A 20,778-nucleotide genomic window follows, 5' to 3' on the forward strand; every position below is an offset into this window, starting at 1 on the left:
TTCTGCCATTCAAATACTAATCAAATTTTCATTATCTTTTTGTTCCCATCTTGACAAAAGAGAAAAGAGGTAAGAGGAACAAGAAAAATATTCTGTGCATACAGCTCCCCACCCCCCACCCCCGCTCCACAGTCAATACTTTAATGGATAAGAAAAAAAATTGCAATAGTATACTTGTATTTTCTCCTGAAGATCAGTTAAAGGGTTTGTTCATGTATGTATTATTTCAGCAGATGGCAGCATCAGGCTGACCTTGTATGGGCTCAGAAACTAAACTGTGACAGGCATGGTTAATACTTAAAATGGGGGATTACCAGGGAATCCTATAGTGATGGAGGCTAGACTAGGAAATTATAAAAACTTTTCAGGATGGCAACCCACTTCAGTATTACTTCCCAGTATACTACATGCCATGACCATGTTCATGAAGTTACCAGGAATCAAACTCTTCTTGAAAAAGACTTTTTATATTGCAAATAAATCCAGAAAAACACACAGGGATCAGATAGCCTCACATTACACACAACACATCAACAAACACAGAGAGATGCAAACATACTTTGCAAGAGTTAATATGGACTGGGAAAGAGAACAGAATCACAAAATCTTTTTCATTCACACAAAGCTATTAAAAATGGAGACAGGTGGAACAATAAGTTCATTAGACAAACCAGCCATGTCTCTTCAAAAGGTTAAAGCAGCCACATCTGAAAGTTTCTATAACTGCTCCAAAGCTTGTTTCTGGTTGTCCATGCATTAATCTGTATACAGAAGCACTTTACTTTTCTGCAGTCCTAGCAGAACTATCATTTGCATGCAAATATATGCACTTACAAGTGGTATAGTTTCTTTGGAAAGGCTGTGGCTATTTTAAAGCTTTAAGACAGGGGTGTCAAACTGGCAGCCCATGGGCCAGATGTGTTATGTGCAGGCCACACCCACCCCAGCCCCACAAAGGCAAAAAAAGTTGTGATAGATCTCGATACGTCACGTGACGAGATTGAGTTTGACATCCGTGCATTAAGGAGTGATTCTCTAACATGATATTTTTCAACCTTAGCAACTTCAAGTAGTGTGGACATTAACTCCCCGAATACTTCTGGGAAATTCTGGAGTTGGAGTCCATACATCCTGAAGTTGCTTAGATCAAGAGATGTTACAGTAACACACTTTGCAAATAGTGTGGGATGCTTTCCACAGTTCCTAGATATAATTTTTCTCTTTTTTATATGAATTAGAAGTATAAGGTTTTATCAAGCCTTACAAACATGAATATTTCTTTTTCTCATGCTGTTCAAGTGTGTGTGATGTGCTACATGCATACTTAAATTTAGAGCAGTAGGTTGCTATATTACATGTTTGAATCTCTAATAGAAAAAGTTGGAAGGTAGTTTTTTATAATTTGTTTTTATTTTGTCACCTTTTAAATTTCCTCCCTGTTTTTACCCTTCCCAATTTCTCCCTTTTGTATTATTTTGTATTTTATTATTCTTTTGAAATTCAGCAAAATTATTTTTAAAAGTGTGTGGTCTATGTTTTTTTAGCATGATTTTTAAGGAATATTTGTAAATGTCATGACATAAGGATACACTTCAGTGGCTGTTGCCAAACCATCGAGCCAAGACTAATACTAGTGCTACAGGTAATTTTTTGAAGAACCAGAATAGAATGGGGAAAAAACCTTCAAGCCATCCCAAAACAGTAATTACAGGCCTGGCACCTTCCTAATGAAATAATAGGTTGCATCTTAATCTAAGAAAGAACATGCAAGGTCATCATTTTCTGAAAACCCCATTTATGAAACACCAGTATTCATTCCTTGTGGCCAGATGAAGTCTTCTCTATGGGAATCACACAATAGTCTTAAGTGTTCCCAACCTAAAATACTTCATATTATTTTGAGCACTCTGTACAATTCTAGCAGAGTTACCCATCAAGAGTCTTTTAGTTGCAGTACTTCAGAAATAAAGCAGCCTGACTTACTTGGATAGGCAGAAATTGGGACAATCCATTCACAGTATTAAAAGTCCCTCATTACCCTCTGGCTGACCTTTAAAAGTGTGGTTTCTCTTCAGCATTTCCATGAATTACCTTTAAAAGGTTTTCTTCCTTCTTCTAAGGCACAATGATTGACTGTATGATTCAGGGTGTTTTCGCCCTTCTTTCGTAAGCACAAGTTATTCTTGTTTGCAGAGATAGTTAGAATAAAAAGGAATATTTGGAAAAATGATTAATAATAACAGCTAATAATGTATTTTTATTTGTGTCTTTTCTTTCTTATGAATGCCAGTTTTATAACTGAATGGTTGGATTTGGAAAGCAAATCTTTTGGTGTGCCAACCATTTTATTTCTACAAGAGGCTCAGTGTCAATAAGGCTTCCAATTAAATAAGTCGCATATTTTCATTTATTGTAGGAAGTATTATGGGGGGGTGGCTTCTGCTTCTTTTATCCTTCCCATCTATCCAGCAAGGAGGTCATTGGATTTCTCTTATAGTTCATATTATTTTGTATTATGTATTTCATATTATTCTGATAGTGGATGCAAAGGAAAAGTCAACCAATAAACACAACAGCCCAAATTTTTATTTTTTTAAATTTTATTTAGTTTGTCGAACATGTACAAGATAACAGGTATAGGTATAAACATGGACAAGGAATGAATACAAATGGGGACAGTAGGACAGGGATGGTAGGCACGCTGGTGCGCTTATGCACACCCCCTTTACAAATCTCTTAGGAATGGGATGAGGTCCACGGTAGACAGTTTAAGGCTGAAACTATGGGGGTTAGAGGATGTAACAACTGAGTCGGGTAGAGCATTTCAGGTGCTGACCACTCGGTTGCTAAAGTTGTATTTTCTGCAATCAAGTTTGGAGTGATTTACCTTGAGTTTGTATCTATTGTTTACCGTATATTGTTGAGGTTGAAGCTTAAGTAGTCATTGACAGGACATTGTAGCAGACAATTTTGTGTAGTATGCTTAGATCAGAGCATAGGCAGCGCAGTTCCAGGTTGTCCAAGCCCAAAATTTCGAGCCTGGTGGCATAAGGGATTCTATTGTGAGCAGAGGAGTTTACTCTTTTCATGAAATATCTCTGGACCTGCTTTATTGTATTAATGTCAGATATACAGAGTGGATTCCAGGCAGATGAGCTGTACTCAAGAATTGGTCTGGCAAACGTTTTGTATGCCCTAGTTTGCAGTACAATGTTACCAGCGAAGAAGCTTCGCAAGATTAGGTTAATAACTCTTAATGCCTTTTTGGCATTACAGTGAGCTCTGGGTCTTAAATTATTTGAGATGAGTACTCCTAGGTCCTTGACAGAGTGAGGGTCATCTATGAGGTCATATCTGCCCAGCTTGTATTTGGTGTTCTGATTTTTGTTGCCAGTGTATAGGACAGAGCATTTGTTAGTTGAGATTTGGAGTTGCCAATTGCACTACCATTCTGACAGATAGCCAAGGTCGCTTTGTAGGGCAGCAGCATTGTCGGTGCTGTTAAATAGTTTTACATCATCAGCAAAGAGGATGCAGCTGCTTGTGATATGATCGCAAAGGTCATTTATGTGAAGCAGAAAGAGTGTGGGTCCTAAAACGCTGCCTTGGGGGACACCACTATTAACTGCTGCTGAGTTTGATAGGGCGCTCCCTATTTGACTACTTGTTGCCTGTTTGACGGGAACATGGCTATCCACTTGTGCAGTGATCCAGAAATGCCATAAGAGCTTAATTTTAACAGTAGGTTGTCATGTACTACTGAATCAAAGGCTTTGCAGAAGTCTAGGTAAATTGCGTCTATTGCTTTACCCTAGTCGAGTTGTATGGTCCAAATGTTTCTGCAGTATAGGAGTTGCAGATTACAGGACAATTTTTTTCCTGTAACCAAAATGCTTGTTAGAAAACAGGTTGTTTGTCTCTAAGTGGAGGGTGATGGATTGGTTTATAATTGATTCCATGACACAACACAGTGAGATTGGTCTGTAATTTTCTATTAGGCTAGGGTCTCCCTTTTTGAAGATAGGTATGACCATGGCTAATGACCATAGGTCGGGCAAGGAGCTGTGTCAGGTATGCCTCCTTTCAGTACTCAAGAAAGAAAAACCCTGACTCCATTTTCATAGATAAAGGTACTTTTACTGAGTATGAACTGAATGCAATCAAAGAAAAGCAAGGTCTGAGGCAATAGGCATAAAAATCACATATAGGAAACGTTCCCAAAACCCTCCCCCCAAGGGTCTAGTCAGGATTATCCAATCCACATTCCCCCAGGGGGTCATGTAGGGTGCAGCTTCAGATGGCCCCATCCTTCTGGTATGCCCGGACGGTTGACCTTGACTGGTTATCAGCACGCCTCCCAGCTGCAGAGAAAATGCTGAGGAAACGTTCCTCCAATTTACTCCCTATTACAAGACATCTCCACCAGCTCGCTTCCCTGCTCCTCCATAACCAAGACAACTCCCCCGTTACCCCGTTACAATGGCAGCCATAGCAATCAATCAATATAAGAGTGGAGGCTGACAAACTGGTTCTGAAAGATACCTCACAGATTGTGCTTAGAAATTCAGCTATGGTATTGGAAAGCTTTTTCAAGAAGTAGGCACATAATCCATCAGGGCCAATATATAGAGATGGTTTTAGGTTGAATAATGCCATTTTGATGTTATTTACTGTATGACTAGGAACCATGGGGCTGAAGCCATTGCTGTTGACAAAGATTGAACTGAAGAACATGTTGAAGAGGTTGGCCTTAAAGGCTTACAGTCTTCCCTGTTAGGTCCTTTTAGTGGTGGGATGGTTTTAGAGTCTTTACATTTGGCATTTATGAAATTATAAAAGGCTTGGGTGGATTTCAAGTGTAATAGCTCTTCCTCTTGTTTGCAGTGGTAATTGGTGCCTTCTGCCTTTTTCTGGTGGCATAGTGTTTTGTAGTGGCTTTTAAAGTTGGCTATGTAGCCAATTTTGTTTTTTCGCCAAAGATATATTTTTTTTATTGAAGCTTTCTTATTGTTATGGGTAATTGGGGATTTTTTTTGGCTTTAGGTGTTATTAATGGTACATGTAGTTTGATGACTCTATTAACTGTGAGCAAAAAAGTGTTATAATTGTCTTCTGCAGTATTACAGTCAATGAATAGAAGGTGCCAATCAAGAGAGATGAGGTCGGCAGCTATGAGATCCTAGTTGGCTTTTTAAAATTATAATTTGGTGTCTCATCATTATGACCTTCTTTGCAAGGTCGTAAATTGAGACAAAAATCAATCATGCTGTGGTCAATGTTGGAAAAAGGTTCTTTAACTTGTAGACTATAAATTGAGTTTATACTATTACAGAAGATGAGATCTAAGCAGTTGTTGAGCCTAGTGTTGTTCGTTACCAATTGATCCAGCCCCAGAGTTGTAACTGCATTGTACAGGGTTGCATGTATGTACAGGTTCAGTTGTACATTTGTTCAGGGTCCAATTGATAAGAGGTAAATTGAGGTCACCAAGAAAGATAAGGAGGTGCGGGCAGGAAGCTGCTCACGTTAGCAATGCAGTTAACTTGTTTGTATGATCAAGATTGTAATCAGGGGCTCTGTAACATAATAAGAAGCAAACTGTGATATTTAGGGACAGTTCACAGACAATGGTCTCAGGAAGAGCAAGCTCCTCTGTAACTTTAATCTTTTCCCGATCTAGGGACTTTTAATAGAAAATAGAAACACCACCCCCTCTATGGTTTTCACAGTCAGATTGGAAAACTTGATCTGTATCTTTTCCACAGTCCATTACCACAGGACGTGATGTCAAGTCACGTACTGTGGTAATGGAGTGTGGAAAGGATACATTCAACTACATCTTGCAGACAAAGATAAAATCGAATAGGGCCACATTTAGTAGTAGTAGGAATTCAGGCATTTTGTTTGCGAGGCTTCTTATGTTAAGTAACTTGCATTTAAGGTCTGTAGTGGTGGACCTGGAAGAAGTTGGGAGCGTGTGTGCCTAGTTTTGATAGTTAGGGTGGTGGTTGTTGGGACATGAGCCACTGGTCTTGCCTTTGATACAGTCAGTGCATTAGTCAATGTATAAGTTGGTTTCTCCTTGGTCCTGATGTGTTTTAAGCTCCAACTGCTTAAAGTAGGGAGTAATCTAATTCCTGTTTGATTATGGAAAATGTTTTCTCTGCCTAGACCTAATCTGCATGAATGATGTGTACATTTTTACTTTTCCTGTCTGCTTCTGATGATACCTAACTGTAGCCACATGTTGTGCAATGGTGTGGTAGATTTTTCTTGCAGGGGGACAAGGTTGGATTTGCTTCCAGATGACCTGGGAGTTGCATGCATACAACAAGAACAAATTTGTAACCACCATAACCTACTGCTTACCCACAGAACTAAAAAACAGGCCACTGCACATTACTTGAAAATATCGCTGTTTCAACCCTAAAAGGATTTCTGGTAACGTTTAAGAAACAATGTAGATCTCTTCACAATCAGTTGTGATTGAAATTATCCTGTTCATGTGTTTGCAATTTACCTTCCAAACCAATCCATCAGAGGGCACTACAAAAGTAATGCTAGGAACATCTGAATCTCTTTTTAAATAAACTGATTTTGGGGTTTTATTTTTAATATTTATATGCATAAAACTTTCTGTATCAGATATTTGAATCTATTGGAAATACTAAAATTATTGGCAGTTTTATTCTGAATATATATGTGATTTCTGAATCCGTACTGCCCTGTGTAATCACAGAACATCATCTCTGGCTTGGCCTGTTTTACTTTGTATCGTAAAATGGAATATTTTGGAAATACTTAAAACAGTCTTCAAGTTTATTGCTTGTATTATTCTTTTAATTATTCAAACACTAGCTGGCTGTCCAGTGTAATATCTGTTTCCACATCATTTTTATAGCCAGGCATTTATAAATCCACCTTTAACTGAGATAAAATGATTTCCATTCCATAATAATTTTTAGACAAAGTCTCTCTTTAGTGGCAGATATTGCTAGTTACATTGTTAATATTAACTTCTGATTCTGTTTTTCAAAAATGTCCTTCAATTTTTCCATTGTTAGAACATTTTGCTCCATTCTGTAAATCAATTTTATATGTTCTTCCTTAACAGAAATTTTTAATTATGTCTAGTATCTAATTTTAAAAATCTTTTTTTATTATGCTTTTAAAAAAATCAAAACAAAAGCATTATAAAAATATTAAATAATATTTTATAATTAATTCCAACACTTTACACATTAAGTTCACATTAAGTTATACCCTTAATCCATTTCTAGCTTTCTAAAGTCAAAGTTTTAATAAACCTTTTTCTGTTTTATTCAATTTTTAAAAGTTTCTATGTTTGTAGTTAAAATCACTTTTAATAGGAATTGAAGGCAAACTCTCACACTATTTTCAAATATGACAAACTGGAGGTTTCTAATAGTTGAAAAGTAGTTTCAATTACTTTTCAAGCAATTTCTGAAAGCGATTAGGAAAGAAATTATATACCTATTATCAGTGGTGGGATTCAGCCAGTTCGCACCACTTTGGGAGAACCGGTTGTTAACTTTCTAAGCAGTTTGGCAAACTGGTTGTTGGAAGAAATCATTAGGGCAGAGAACCGCTTGTTAAATCACTTGAATCCCACCACTGCCTATTATCCTTTCAAAGGGACTGACCACAGCTTGAGCAAGATAATTATTATTTCATTTCCCAATGCTCAAAACCTAGCCAGAGACTACAGCTTTCAGATCCTTGTGAGGAGCAATTGTCTGGCACACTTGTGAGAAATCTCTCATCTTCTTTTTCCAGAAAGGTTCAAAGAGCTGATCTACTCCCAGTTCTTCATTCTTCACCACAATCATTGGTTCTGCCTTTGCAGTACTGCAGAATGCAGTACTGCAGGGCTAACTCACTGCTTACTCCAAGAGTTCAATTCTGAGCGACTCAAGATTGACTCAGCCTTCCATCCTTCCAAGGTCACTAAAATGAGGACCCAGATTGTTGCGGGCAATATGGTGACTATGTAAACTGCTTGCTTAACAAGAAGCTTGTTAAGGCCTTGAAGAAATTTGTGTTGGAGTAAAGAAGATATGAAAAGAAATAAAATCCCACAATAATATTTGAATGAAAAGATTAAAATTGTTAGAAATAAAAGCAAAGAATATAAACTTGGTTTATTTGATCCAGATCAAATAACATATGTTGTTACTTCTGCCAATCTTTTATGGACTTTCTGCTGATCCAGGACCATAAAGGTAATATTTTAAAGTTTTGTTTATATTTTAAATAAGAGATGGGATATGTGATGAAAAGATAATTGTTTATAATCTTAGATGAGATGAAAACTCATTAAATTTGTTTATATTGGTCATAAAGATTGGAAGTCACTTTATATATTTTATACATTTCTTTTCTCTTTCTTTTCTCTTTTTCTCTTTAATTTATTAGCTTGTACTATTAAAATCAAAGTTCTTAATAAAAATATAAAAGCAGAATTTCATCGTGCAGTGCAAAATAATAAAATGGTTAGAGATGCACATTATTTATGTATAAAAACTAAACTGTTCTGTAGCAGTTTTCTGAATATTAAAATAGCTGTAGAGAATACAATTGTTCACCTTCTGTGCTATTTCACTTTCTCTCTGTAATCATCCAATATGAATCATGGCTGAAATGTTGTACAAGAGGCACTAACCTTTTTCGTGTGTCATGGTAAAAATAATGAAAAATCTGATCATGCTTCTACTGTAAAGTTTAGAAGAATTAATTCCAGTTTCTCAAGAAATGATATATTGGCAAACTTCTTTTCCTAGAGTACCTAGATGCAACTAACAATATTCCAACTTCAAATTTGGGAAACCAGTGACAATCATTTCTGAATGTACCAATCTATAAAATGGAATATGCAAAAGGATTTGTATTTTTCTATTAGATTTTGTATTCTATCTCTGTTTGTCTCTCTGTCTGTCTGTCTGTCTGTCTGTCTGCCTATCTATCCATCCATCATCTATCTATCTATCTCTCTATCTATAACAAGAGATGATAGATAGATAGATGACAGATGGAAAGAATGAGAGATAATAAGAAATAGATGATAGATAGATAGATAGATAGATGATAGATAGATAGATAGATGATAGATAGATAGATAGATAGATAGATAGATAGATAGATAGATAGATAGATAGATAGATAGATGTAGAATACAAAATCTAGTAGAAAAATAGATTTTCTCCATTCTCTCCCTCTTTCTCCCTCCCTCCCTCCCTCCCTCTCTCATGTGTGTGTGTGTGTGTGTGAGAGAGAGAGAGACAGAGAGACAGAGAGAGACAGAGAGAGTGTGGGGGAAGGGAGGTAGAGGGAGAGAGAGCAAGAGAAGATTTGCTAAGGAAAGTACTGGGATTAAACCAGGCGGTATCCAAGAATATGACATGACTGGGAAAAACAAAAAAGATCTATCACAAATCTTTTAAAACAACAAATCCACACTGTACTTTAATATAGTTAAAACTCGTTAGAGACAAATTTAAACATGACCCTATTCCCAGTCATATTTCCCAAAGCTCATCATTGATATAGACAATAAGGAAGATGAACTTGACAGAGATATGCAGAAACCTAAACAAAAGGGGCTAAAGTATTTCTTAAATCCTAAGAACAGATGATATTCAAAAGCAGCTTGATAGATTCCTCCCTAATTTACAGAATTATAAGAAAGAGAAGATACAGCACAGTCAAACTTGTAAAATTCTGTAATTAGGATCAATCTAAAAAAAGTTTTTTTTTTAGTTCCTAGCCTAGTGTAACTGACAAATGTTTTTGGAAATGTTAATGTAGAAAGGGTTACCTCAAAGGTGAAATCTAAAAATTTTCCCTACCAGTTCTGTGGGCATGGCTTAATTGGTGGGCATGGCTTGGTGATCAGATAACTGGGTGGGCGTGGCCAATAACAATAAATAATAAAAATAATAAACAAAGTATACAAAACAATAAGAGGTACCAAAAACCATCTTTCACACTTTACACACACACAACACAGCACAACTGACTCACACACAATGTAAAAGCAGCTGCACTTCACCCAAAATGGCCCCTGCAACATGCAGGAACCTCACACAGCCACAAAAAGCTCAAAAACCAACTTTCACACTTTACACACACACAACACAACACAACTGACTCACACACACACACAAAATGCCACATACAGCTTTGTGAGATTTTGTGTGTTTGTGTAGTTAGAGTGAAACACTACAGAAACACACCAAATCTCAGAAAGCTGCACAAATATTTTTTTTTATTTATATTTTTTAGATCACGGATCTTCAACCTTAGTAACTTTAAGGTTTGTGGACTTCAATTCCCAGAGTTCCTCAGCCAGTAAAGCAGGCAGATTCAGTTGCTGACTGAGGAGATGGATTCCAGGCAGGCAGATTTAAAACTTTTAAGCCTTTTAAAAAAAATTTTTTAAAACCTCTTCGTCTGAAGAAAAAAAACTTTTAAAGGTTTCTGACGATCTCAGCTGAGCTGCGGGCTCCTCAAAGGCTTTTTAAAAAACTTTTAAAGGCATGTTTTCAGCTGAAGAAAAACTTTTAAAGGTTTCTGACGATCTCAGCTGAGCTGCGGGCTCCTCAAAGGCTTTTTAAAAAACTTTTAAAGGCATGTTTTCAGCTGAAGAAAAACTGCTTTTAAAAGTAAAAAAAAAACCAAAAAACCTGGTGCGGCTCAGCAGGGGCAGGGGGCGGGACCAGGGATTTTTGCTACCCGTTCTTCGAACCACCCACTGCCATCACTACCGGATCGGGCAAGCCGGTCCGACTGGGAGCATTTCACCCTGGGTTACCTTGATCTCAGCAGGTAAGTATCATTTTAAATTGTCCTTGGAACCAATGCAACTTTCAGGGCATAGGAGCCATTATTTTCAAGTACTATTACCTGCCAGTATTCAAGCTTCTATATTCTGTGCCAACCAGATCTTCTGAGTACTCTTCAAAGACAGTCAAGCACTCTCCAGAAATCCAGTTTTAAGATGAGAGCATGAGTTACTGTTGCTAGGGTCTTCCAGTTCTAAAAAGGCCACAACTAGCAACCTTATTAAATCTGGACAAAGGCTTCCCTAGATACCTGGCTATCTGCTCATTGAGTATAAAGTCAGATAGAAGATATGGTCTTTCCATTGACTGAAATATACATATTACCACATACAGTGTTGCTGGATAACATTTTGTTGGTGCAATGGGGTGATGAATTACTGATGTTTTATAATTATTATCAACACATTATAGGGTCAAACACTCAAACCTGCGTTTGATTGTATTTGTTCTTCATCTTCTGCCAGAAGCAGTGAATTTCCCTGCAGTGAAATTTAAAAACTAGATTAATCCCTAGAGCCCAATCTACAGCCTGGTTGGCAGCTAGGTAGGTGCCACAATTTTAAGATGGAACACTCACTTTGTTGCACAATAGGGGCTCCAGAAACAATCTTAGGCTTATGTTGTGACTGCAGAAGACCTTTTTCATTCTGAAGAATGCTGTTCGAGCTTTCTCTATCCTTGTCTTTACTGCAGTGGTCATGTTCCAGCTTTCATGTAAATTAGAACTGTGGTATGTGATCCTTTCAACTTTTCTAGTGGTATTCCTCCTGAAGTTATCAGTGGTAAATTAATGGGTTGTTTGCTGATGACCATGATCTTGTTTTTTGAGGTGTTAAGCTTCAAGCTGTATTTTTCAGATATTTCTGTGATTGTGTTGATGAGGAACTGAAGGTCTTCATTCTTACTGGCAAGCAGAACTATGTCATCAGCATATTTATTTATTTATTTATTTATTATAATTTGTCAAACAGAAATGGAAACAGAAATAATATAAAAATATAATGACAAAGTTGATAGGCATGTTTATGCACTTATGCACGTCCCCTCTATGGACCTCTTAAATATGAAGTGAGATCCATGGAAGTCAATTTGTGACTAAAACTGTGAAAATTTTAAAATTTTAATTTTACCTCAATATCTTAAATTGTTGATCCGAACGCTGTTTACTAGTGCTTCACTGAAAATTGATTCAGACTAAACAACAATGGAGACAGAATACAGCCCTGTCTCACCCTTCTTCGTATTTCTGCATCATCTGAGTATTTTCAGCCTAGTCTCACTTTTGCTACCTGATCTAATCTACACTTAGTACCCCATAATGTCAAAGTGAAAAAAGAATTTTAGAAATGTCTGTAAATTTTGTGGACAAAACAAAATCCACAAAATTCACAAAAGTGAAGGAGATCTGAATACTTTCAGAGTGCACTAAAGGGAGAGAAAAAGAGAGAGAGAAGGAAAAAGAGAGAAGGGGGGAGGGGGAGAGAGATTTAATAATAATAATATATTATTAATAATATATTATTATTATTATTATTATTATTATTATTATTATTATTATTATTATTATTATTATTATTTAATTTCTATATTTGTGTAAAAGACTTATTTTAGGCAGGCCTCTTTTAGATAATATGGAATCAGCAAGTTTTATAATTTTAGTTAGATAATTTATAATGATATTTTTAGTATTGTAAAATGAATATACATATTTTAATAAGGGTTAACCCCCAGAAATATGCAAAATTAAGATCTACAAGACATTACAGGCAATGAATGTGTCACCATAAGACCAACACTTGAGAGGTTTCTTTTTCAACATTTGGTGTCCAGAATGTTCTGATCTCTGTGATTGTATTATACCACAATCAGGGGCGGGCTTCAAAATTTTTAGCAAGGGGTTCTCTGCCCAGCTGCTGGGTTGGCATGGCCATGGTGGGTGTGGCTATTAAAATGAACGCCTAGAAGCAGCTCTGGACTTACTCATTAGTCCAGAGGGAGCAAAAAAGATAGGGTCCCAATGAGGGTCTTAACATATTTAGCTCAGGAATAACAGAATAACAGAGTTGAAAGGGACTTTGGAGATCTTCTGGTCTAATCCCCTGCTCAGGCAGGAAAACTGAGGATGCCAAGATCTGAGTAGAGGGCCTGGGAAAGGTGTCAGAATAACAGAATAAGGAGAGGCAGGGTTGACATTGCAGTGATGGGTATACTTGCCATAGGGCTCTATGGAGGTTCACCAAATTCCTCCTGCCAGAGGGTCTTGAGGGACCTAAACCTTTGTCCTTAATAATCATGGAGGAGTAGCAGTTTGGAGTCACATGGATGATCTCAACAAGTTCTCTTTTGTTTCAGTTTGGAATTAGCTATCTTTTAATCAATATCCAGCAACAGTCCCCCACACAAAATCTGTCTTTCTAGCTAGTGAAAGCATCTATCTTTGCACTTATAGGAAATCCAATGGGCAGAACCATTCTTAAACAGTCACTAATTTTAAAAAACATTAAATATTTCTTTTTTTTTTTCTTTTCTTTTTTTATTACTTTTTTTACAACAAACAAACAAAAAAAATACATTATTACACCCTTGTGCTATACATAAAAGGAAGATTTGGGTCTTCGGATATATCCTCATGATTGCCAAAATCCACGTTCTCGAGGTACAGGTACTGAAGCGTCCAATGTTCCAAGCGCAAAGTCCACAAATGGTTTCCAAGTCTTCCAGAAAATATCTTCTTTATACACACCACTTCTAATTTTAATATCACATGTCATTTTATCATTTAAAGCTAATTTCCACATTTCAGAATTCCACTCTTCTATTCTAAAAATCACATCTAGTTTCCAATATCTAGCTATTATAATTCTACCTATTATAATCATAATTCTAATCAATTCTTTTTCATATTTTGTTAATTCTATTTCCTTAATTACCAACAATAATATAGTTTCCACTCTCAATGTTATTACTTTCCACATCATTTCAAATATCATTTTCTCCAATTGTTGCCAAAACTTTTAACCTTATCACAATTATACCACATATGTTCATAAGTCCCCAATTCCATCTCACATCTCCAACATTTTTACTAATTTTTATCCATTTGTGACAATCTTACTGAGTCAAATACCATTTCCAAACAACTTTATAATTGTGCTCTTTAATCCTTATAGATAAAGTTCTCATAATTCTACTCTTCCAATTCACATTCCAATCTGATTCTGGTATTTCAATATTAAGATCTTTTTCCCAATTTGTCCTCATCACTCTTTGTAATTTTTCATCAGAATTTATAATCTTATAAACCCTACTAACGAGTCCCTTTAGCCCAATTTCATCTTTCATAATCCGAGATACTAAATATTCAAATTCAGTTTCACATCTATTTATCGAATAATTTTCCTTTAGTTTTTTGTCCATTTTCTATCTGTATTTTTCAAACCAACTTAACCCTAATTTTTCAATAATTTCTTTATTCCTCCTTTCATTTCCCATAACTTTTATCCAATCTCTAATAATTTCTATATTTTCCTCTTTAATCACTTCATTACGTTTTATATTATTTTTAATTGGCCAAATTCAGTTGTCTCCCCAAAAGATTATATCCGAATTAAAATTTTAACAAATTTGTTCCACATTTTACTTAATCCTTTAACCAATAACTTCTACTTACACATTTTAAATTTGCTTTATCTAAAACCACCTTGATCCAAATTTCTATATCCCTTAACTCTAAATCTCTCCAATAGTTATCTTCACCTTTAAGTATTTTTACCACTATCCGGATACCATACGCACAGTAATAATTAAATAATTTGGGGATTCCTAATCCACCTTCCTTTTGATTTTGATACCACGTTTTCTTCACTAATCTAGGTCTTTTGCCACCATTGCAAAATTTATCCAGTTTTTTCTGATATCCTTCAATATCTTTCTCTGTCAAATTTAGTGGTAGCATCTCGAATAAAAAGTTGAACTTGGGCAGCAACATCATCTTACACATTGCAATTCTACCAAACCAAGACAACTTTAAAATTTTATATTTATCTATCTTCTTCTCAATTTCGTTAATCACCACATCATAATTAAGTTTTTCAATTCTTTAACCTTAAGTGAAAGCACTATACCCAAATATTTCAATGTGTTTTAATCCTTATCCCAAATTGCTCTTGCATATTCTCAGACTCATTACCATTACTATCCATCAATAATTCTGACTTTGACCAATTTACTTTCAATCCTGTCATTTCCTCAAATTCTATCAAATGCTTATATATCTTTTCAAATCTTTCTCTACATTTTCAAAATAATTAAAGTATCATCCATACAAATTTATCTTATACCCTTATATCCTTCTAATTCTTCATCTTTTCTATCATTTTGTCAATATTTCCATAGCCAATAAAAATAATGTTGGGGACAGGGACATCCTTGTCTCGTACCAGCTTCTAATTTTATCTCTTCAGTTAATATTCCATTCACCTTCACTCTTGCACTGCTCTTTTGGTACAATTTTGAAATAACATGTATAAACTTATTACCAAAGCCTAAAGCCTCCACAATTACTTTAATTGTTTCCCATTGTACAGAATCAAAAGCTTTAAAAATATCCAATGATACTATACCAATTTTATCACCATTATATTCAGCTACATCTATAATATTTAATACTCTTCTAACAATATCACTCATGTATCTACCCTTCACAAAACCTACTTGATTATAACTTATATATCTATCTATAAATCTATTTAATCTATTACTTATAATAGCAGTAAATATCTTTGCATCCTGATTAATTAAAGAAATGGGCGATAGGACTCAATCCTTTCTAAATCTTTATCTGGTTTAGGAATTAGGGATATCACCGTTCTATTCCATGACGAAGGTACTTCCCCACCATGTAATATTCCATTAAATAATTTTTGCAATCTTGGTATTATTAATTCTTTAAATTCTTTATAAAACTCAACAGGTAATCCATCCTCACCTGGAGCTTTCCCTAATTTTAATTTTTGTATTATTCCATTAATCTCATCTTGTGTTATATCTTCTTCCATCAATTCCTTATATGTTTGATCAATTTTCACCACATACTTTTCTAAATAGCTTTGCAATTTTCCCCGATTAATTGGTTTCTTTGAATATAGATTCTGAAAAAAATTTCTAACCACTTCACATTTCTCTAATTTTTTATAACATCTTATACCTCTATCATCTATCAAAACTCCAATTTCTCTCTTCTCTTTTATCTTTCGCCATCTTTGCCAATAATTTAGAATTTCTATTACTAAATTCAAAAATTCCTATTTAAAATCTCAAATTTCTTTTACTAACTCTGTATCTTCTTCTATCATTTTATTTCTTAACATATTAAGCTCCTGAAGAATTTTTTTCTTTAGTAAGCAAAATTGATTTTCCAATTCTTTAATCTGATTTTTATCTCTTTCCATTTTAATTTTATAATTTTTATATTTCCTACTTGATAATTTAATACTCTCCTCTAAACACCGCTTTCATCGCATCCCAAACAATTTCAAATTTAACCTCCCGTTATCATTTAATCTCCAACTTTCCTCCAATTTTTAAGTATCCATTTTTATCCTTTTCATTTTTATACAATTTCTCGTCATATCTCCAATAGCTTCTTTTTCTCAAAATTAAAATCTAAGTCCACCATAACTTCTGCATGATCAGAATCTTTAAAATTCCCACATCTACCTTATCCACATTATTCAACAAATCTTTAGAAAGAAAAATATAATCAATTCTAGAATATGTATTATATATCTTAGAAAAAAGTGTATACTCTCTCAATTCCTTTAACCTCTCTCCACACATCAACCACGCCATTTCAAGCATCCATATTTAAAATCCCCATTTTATTTGCTCCTCCACAGCGGTGGGATTAGTACTATCTATTTTATCTCTGATTAAATTAAAATCCCCAGCCACAATTACTTTCCTACACTTTCATTCTCCAAAATTTTGTTATTTTTCAAGAAATTCTCTTTGTTTTTCATTCGGTAAATATAAATTAACAAGTGTCACTTTTTCCTCATTAAGATTTCCAACAATTATTACATATCTTCCATCTTCATCCAAAATTACCTTATGTTTTTCAAAGTACACCCTATCTGATATCAGTGTTGCAACTCCTCTAGCTTTTGAAGATCCAAATGCTTTTTCATATATTTGCATACCTTTTATATACATTCTATTTGAATCTTCAGATTTCTGATGGGTTTCTTGTAAAAATAAAATGTCTGGCAAATCCCTTTTAATCTTAAGCTCCAATCTTCTTCTTTTAATCTGGTTCCCTGTACCCTTCACATTCCATGACATTATTTTTATAACTCCCATTTAAGAATGGGCAGAACCATTCTTAAACAGTCACTAATTTTAAAAAACATTAAATATTTCTTAAAGTTCATTGTACTGTTTATTAATGAGTGATAGAATGTTCTGAATGCATTTGCATTCAATATCCCTGTTACAGTGGAAACACTCTAATTCTCTTTCTCATTTTCTGATTTAAAACAATAAAAATGTCATCAGAATTTGAACTAGTTCTATCTGACATCATAGTATTTTATTTTTTAAAAGATGGATCAGTTTTGGGAAATCGATCATATTACATGTTTTTATAATACTGTAGTATGACAGAAATAAAAAGTGAAAACTCCTCACTAATGTTCAGATTATAATCCTTACTATGCAGGATAAAAGTAAAGAAAAATGTAGTTTATAGCTACATCTTTGAAGCTTTTCACAATTTTGCCTTAGACAAAAAAAGCATTGTTTAATATTTATGGATTATTCCTGCAGTGACGTGATTTAATATTTGAGACAATCAGATACTAGCAAGTCAAGTCATATCAATTTAAGGCAACTAAATAATTTAGTGCTCTGCACTGTTCTGCAATCTCCTGATATATTGGATTACAATTTCCAGAATTTCCAGTTATCATGTCCTACTACAGGATGCTTAAATCTGGCCTGTGGGGCTGGCCTGGAAATAGCAAATGACCAGCCCTTGGTGCCTCTGGCAGCAAAATGGGCCCCTGTGCCCCATTTTGGCTAGCAAAGTGCTGCAGGAGACCACCCAGACAAAAAATGGGCCATAGGAGGGTACGTGCACAGCCCCCACTTGCCCCATTTTGGCTGGCAGGAGGCTGCAGAGGTCCATCCAGGCAAAATAGGGTGTGGGGGGAGCTGCAGGCGGCTGCAGGAGACGTCCGTCCCATCTCCCCTTACCAGCCGGCCCCCAGAGAACTACAATGCTGATCCAGCCCTCAAAGAAACGCAGTTTGACACCCCTGTCCTACTATCTTAGAATTATGGGAATTTCAGTCTGCAATAGATATGACCTCTTGAATCAATCATTCTTTGAATATCAAAGAATGATTGGATAATGGATATCATTATCCAATGGATAATGGATATCATTATCCAATGATAAACAGAATGATAATCTCAATATACAATAGTTGTATCCTTTTGTACTATTAATTTTGCTTTCAGTCAATAGTGGAATAATATAAATTATATGGTTTGCTTGTTTTAGGATTCATATTTGTAACTAATAGGTATTTTTCGCTGGAATTAAATCACATTATATCCAACGTAAGAATGCTTACACTGCAAATATAAGTATTCTAAATTTATTTTGGAATGACTTGTAACATTTGTAATTTTGCTACTCTTCTAGAAAGAATTGTGCTCTGTTCTGGCATCAATAGGCTATTTTCATGTTTTGTCCTCTTGTCCTCTTTGAGAAGTAAAAAAGAATATGTATTCCAGATAAAAAGCTCATGTTCTTTTGCCAACGCTTAATTTGAAGACCACCCTGTTTTAAAGCAAAATTAGTTTATCTTGCCTTTTTGAAAGTTACTAAATATTACCCATCTTTTCTGTGTGGCCTAATTTTGATGCTTAGGCATTTTGTTCAAGTTATCCTTAAAGGAATTTACAAGAACTACGTTGTTCTTAATTATTCTTATCTGAGCAGCTGTATAATACTTGCTGTTGATGAAAAAAAAAAAGGAAGTTAATAATGGATCAAAGTTAATGATTAATCCAGTCAAATTACAAAGATCAACAGCCTCTGAGTTTAAACTTTGAAAACATTCAGATCTAGATCAAAATTTCAGACTTGCTTCAACAAAAAATTGCAGTTTATCTTTAAAAAAAAGGAGGAAGGAAACAATAACATGCATTTAAATGTTCAAGCATTCATATACTGAGATGTGTTTATGAAGGTTTGACAATAAAGGATAGGGGGCATATATTGATTTTAACAATAATTTGAAATCCATGTAATTAACTAAGAGATCTGAGGAGCAACTGTATCAGTTTAATTAAAGGCAAATACAGCTCTCACTGAAATCCAGGGTTTCCTATAATTCAGATTCAGATTAACAGAGTTGGAAGGGATCTTATACATCATCTAGTCCAACATCCACTCAAGCAGGAGACCCTATACCATTTCTGACAAAGGGCAGTCCAATATTTTCTTGAAAATCTCAAGTAATGACACTCCCGCAACTTCCAAAGGCAAGCTGTTCCATTAGTTGATTGTTCTCACTGTCAGAAAATTTCTCCTTATTTCTAGGTTAGCAATAATCGCGCCTCGGATAAACCTCATTGGCCAGTTTCTCTCCTTGGTCAGTTTCCATCCATTATTCCTTGTCTGGCCTTCAGGTGCTTTGGAAAACAGCTTGATCCCCTCCTCTCTGTGGCAGTCCCTCAAATATTGGAACACTGCTATCATGTCTCCCCTGGTCCTTCTCTTCACTAGACTAGCCATGCCCAGGTCATGTAACTGTTCTTCATACGTTTTAGTCTCTAGTCCCCTAATCATCCTAGTTGCTCTCCTCTGCACTTTTTCTAGAGTCTCAACATCTTTTTTGGTGACCAAACTGGATGCAGTACTCTAGGTGTGGTCTTAGTATGGTTTTATAGAATGGTATTTGTACCTCACTTGATCTTGATTGTATCCCTCTGTTAATGCAATTTAGGATTTCATTATCGAAGAAGTAGGTTGTGGTCTACTTTGTCAAATGCCTTGCTGAAGTCTAAGTATATTTTATTGACAGTATTTCGCTGGTCTACTAATTTAGTCACTATGTTGAAGAATGAAATAAGATTGGTTTGGCATGATCTGTTTTTAACAAACCCGTGCTGACTGCTAGTTATTATTTTATTTGTTTCTAGGTGTTGGCAGATCTGGTGTTTTTTATTATTATTATTATTATCTTTTCCAGTATCTTCCCAGGTATTGATGTTAGGCTGATTGGTCTGTAGTTTCCTGTGTCTGGTTTTCCCCCCCCATTTTTTGAAGATGGGAACCATATCAGCTCTTTTCCAGTCCCCTGGTATTCCAGGATTTTTGAAAGATGTGGTGCAGTGGTTCTGAGATGACATCTGCCAGATCTTTTAGAACTCTGGGATGTAATCCATCAGGTCCTGGTGATTTGTATTCATCAAGATCAGACAGGTATTCTCTCACTATTTTTTGCTTATTTTAACTTTTATTTCCAGTCTGTTTTTTACAGTTATGTTTCTGGTAGCTATACAGTTATAGTTTCTTTTGGTGTGAAGACCAATGCAAAGAATGAGTTAAGCAGCTCTGCTTTCTCTCTATTGCCTGTTACTTCCTTGCTGTCATCTCTCTTTAAAGATGACAGAAACTGTTTCCTTGATTTTTTTTCTTGTTATTTATGTGTTGTTATGACTTTTGTTGCAAGTCTTTGTTCATTCTGAGCCTTTGTTTTCCTGTCTTCATCTTTGCAGCTTCTGGCTGTCTGCTGATATCCTGCCTTAATTATGTGTCCCTCTTTCCATTTTTTTGTTCTTGTCCTTTTTGTCTTTTAATTTGTAAGAGAGATCTTTGTGTAGCCATGCTGGTTTCTTCTTG

At 35.2% G+C, this 20,778-nt stretch overlaps 1 protein-coding gene across 2 annotated transcripts in view; it reads left to right on the plus strand.

The window, feature by feature from the left end:
* Nucleotides 1-20,778, plus strand: part of GLI3 (GLI family zinc finger 3) — a 619,928-nt gene that overhangs the window by 448,926 nt on the left and 150,224 nt on the right. The window contains exon 17 of one of the 2 annotated variants that reach the window (XM_058180029.1): nt 7,798-8,295. The exons of the other annotated variant lie outside the window; for it this stretch is intronic. Within the exon in view, the coding sequence (XP_058036012.1) occupies nt 7,798-8,015 (218 nt within the window). The 3' untranslated portion in view covers nt 8,016-8,295. Of the gene's footprint in view, nt 1-7,797; nt 8,296-20,778 lie in introns of those variants that run through there. 2 annotated transcript variants of the gene reach the window in all.

This window comes from Ahaetulla prasina, chromosome 4, assembly GCF_028640845.1.
Source record: "Ahaetulla prasina isolate Xishuangbanna chromosome 4, ASM2864084v1, whole genome shotgun sequence".
NCBI classification, from domain to species: Eukaryota; Metazoa; Chordata; class Lepidosauria; order Squamata; family Colubridae; genus Ahaetulla; species Ahaetulla prasina.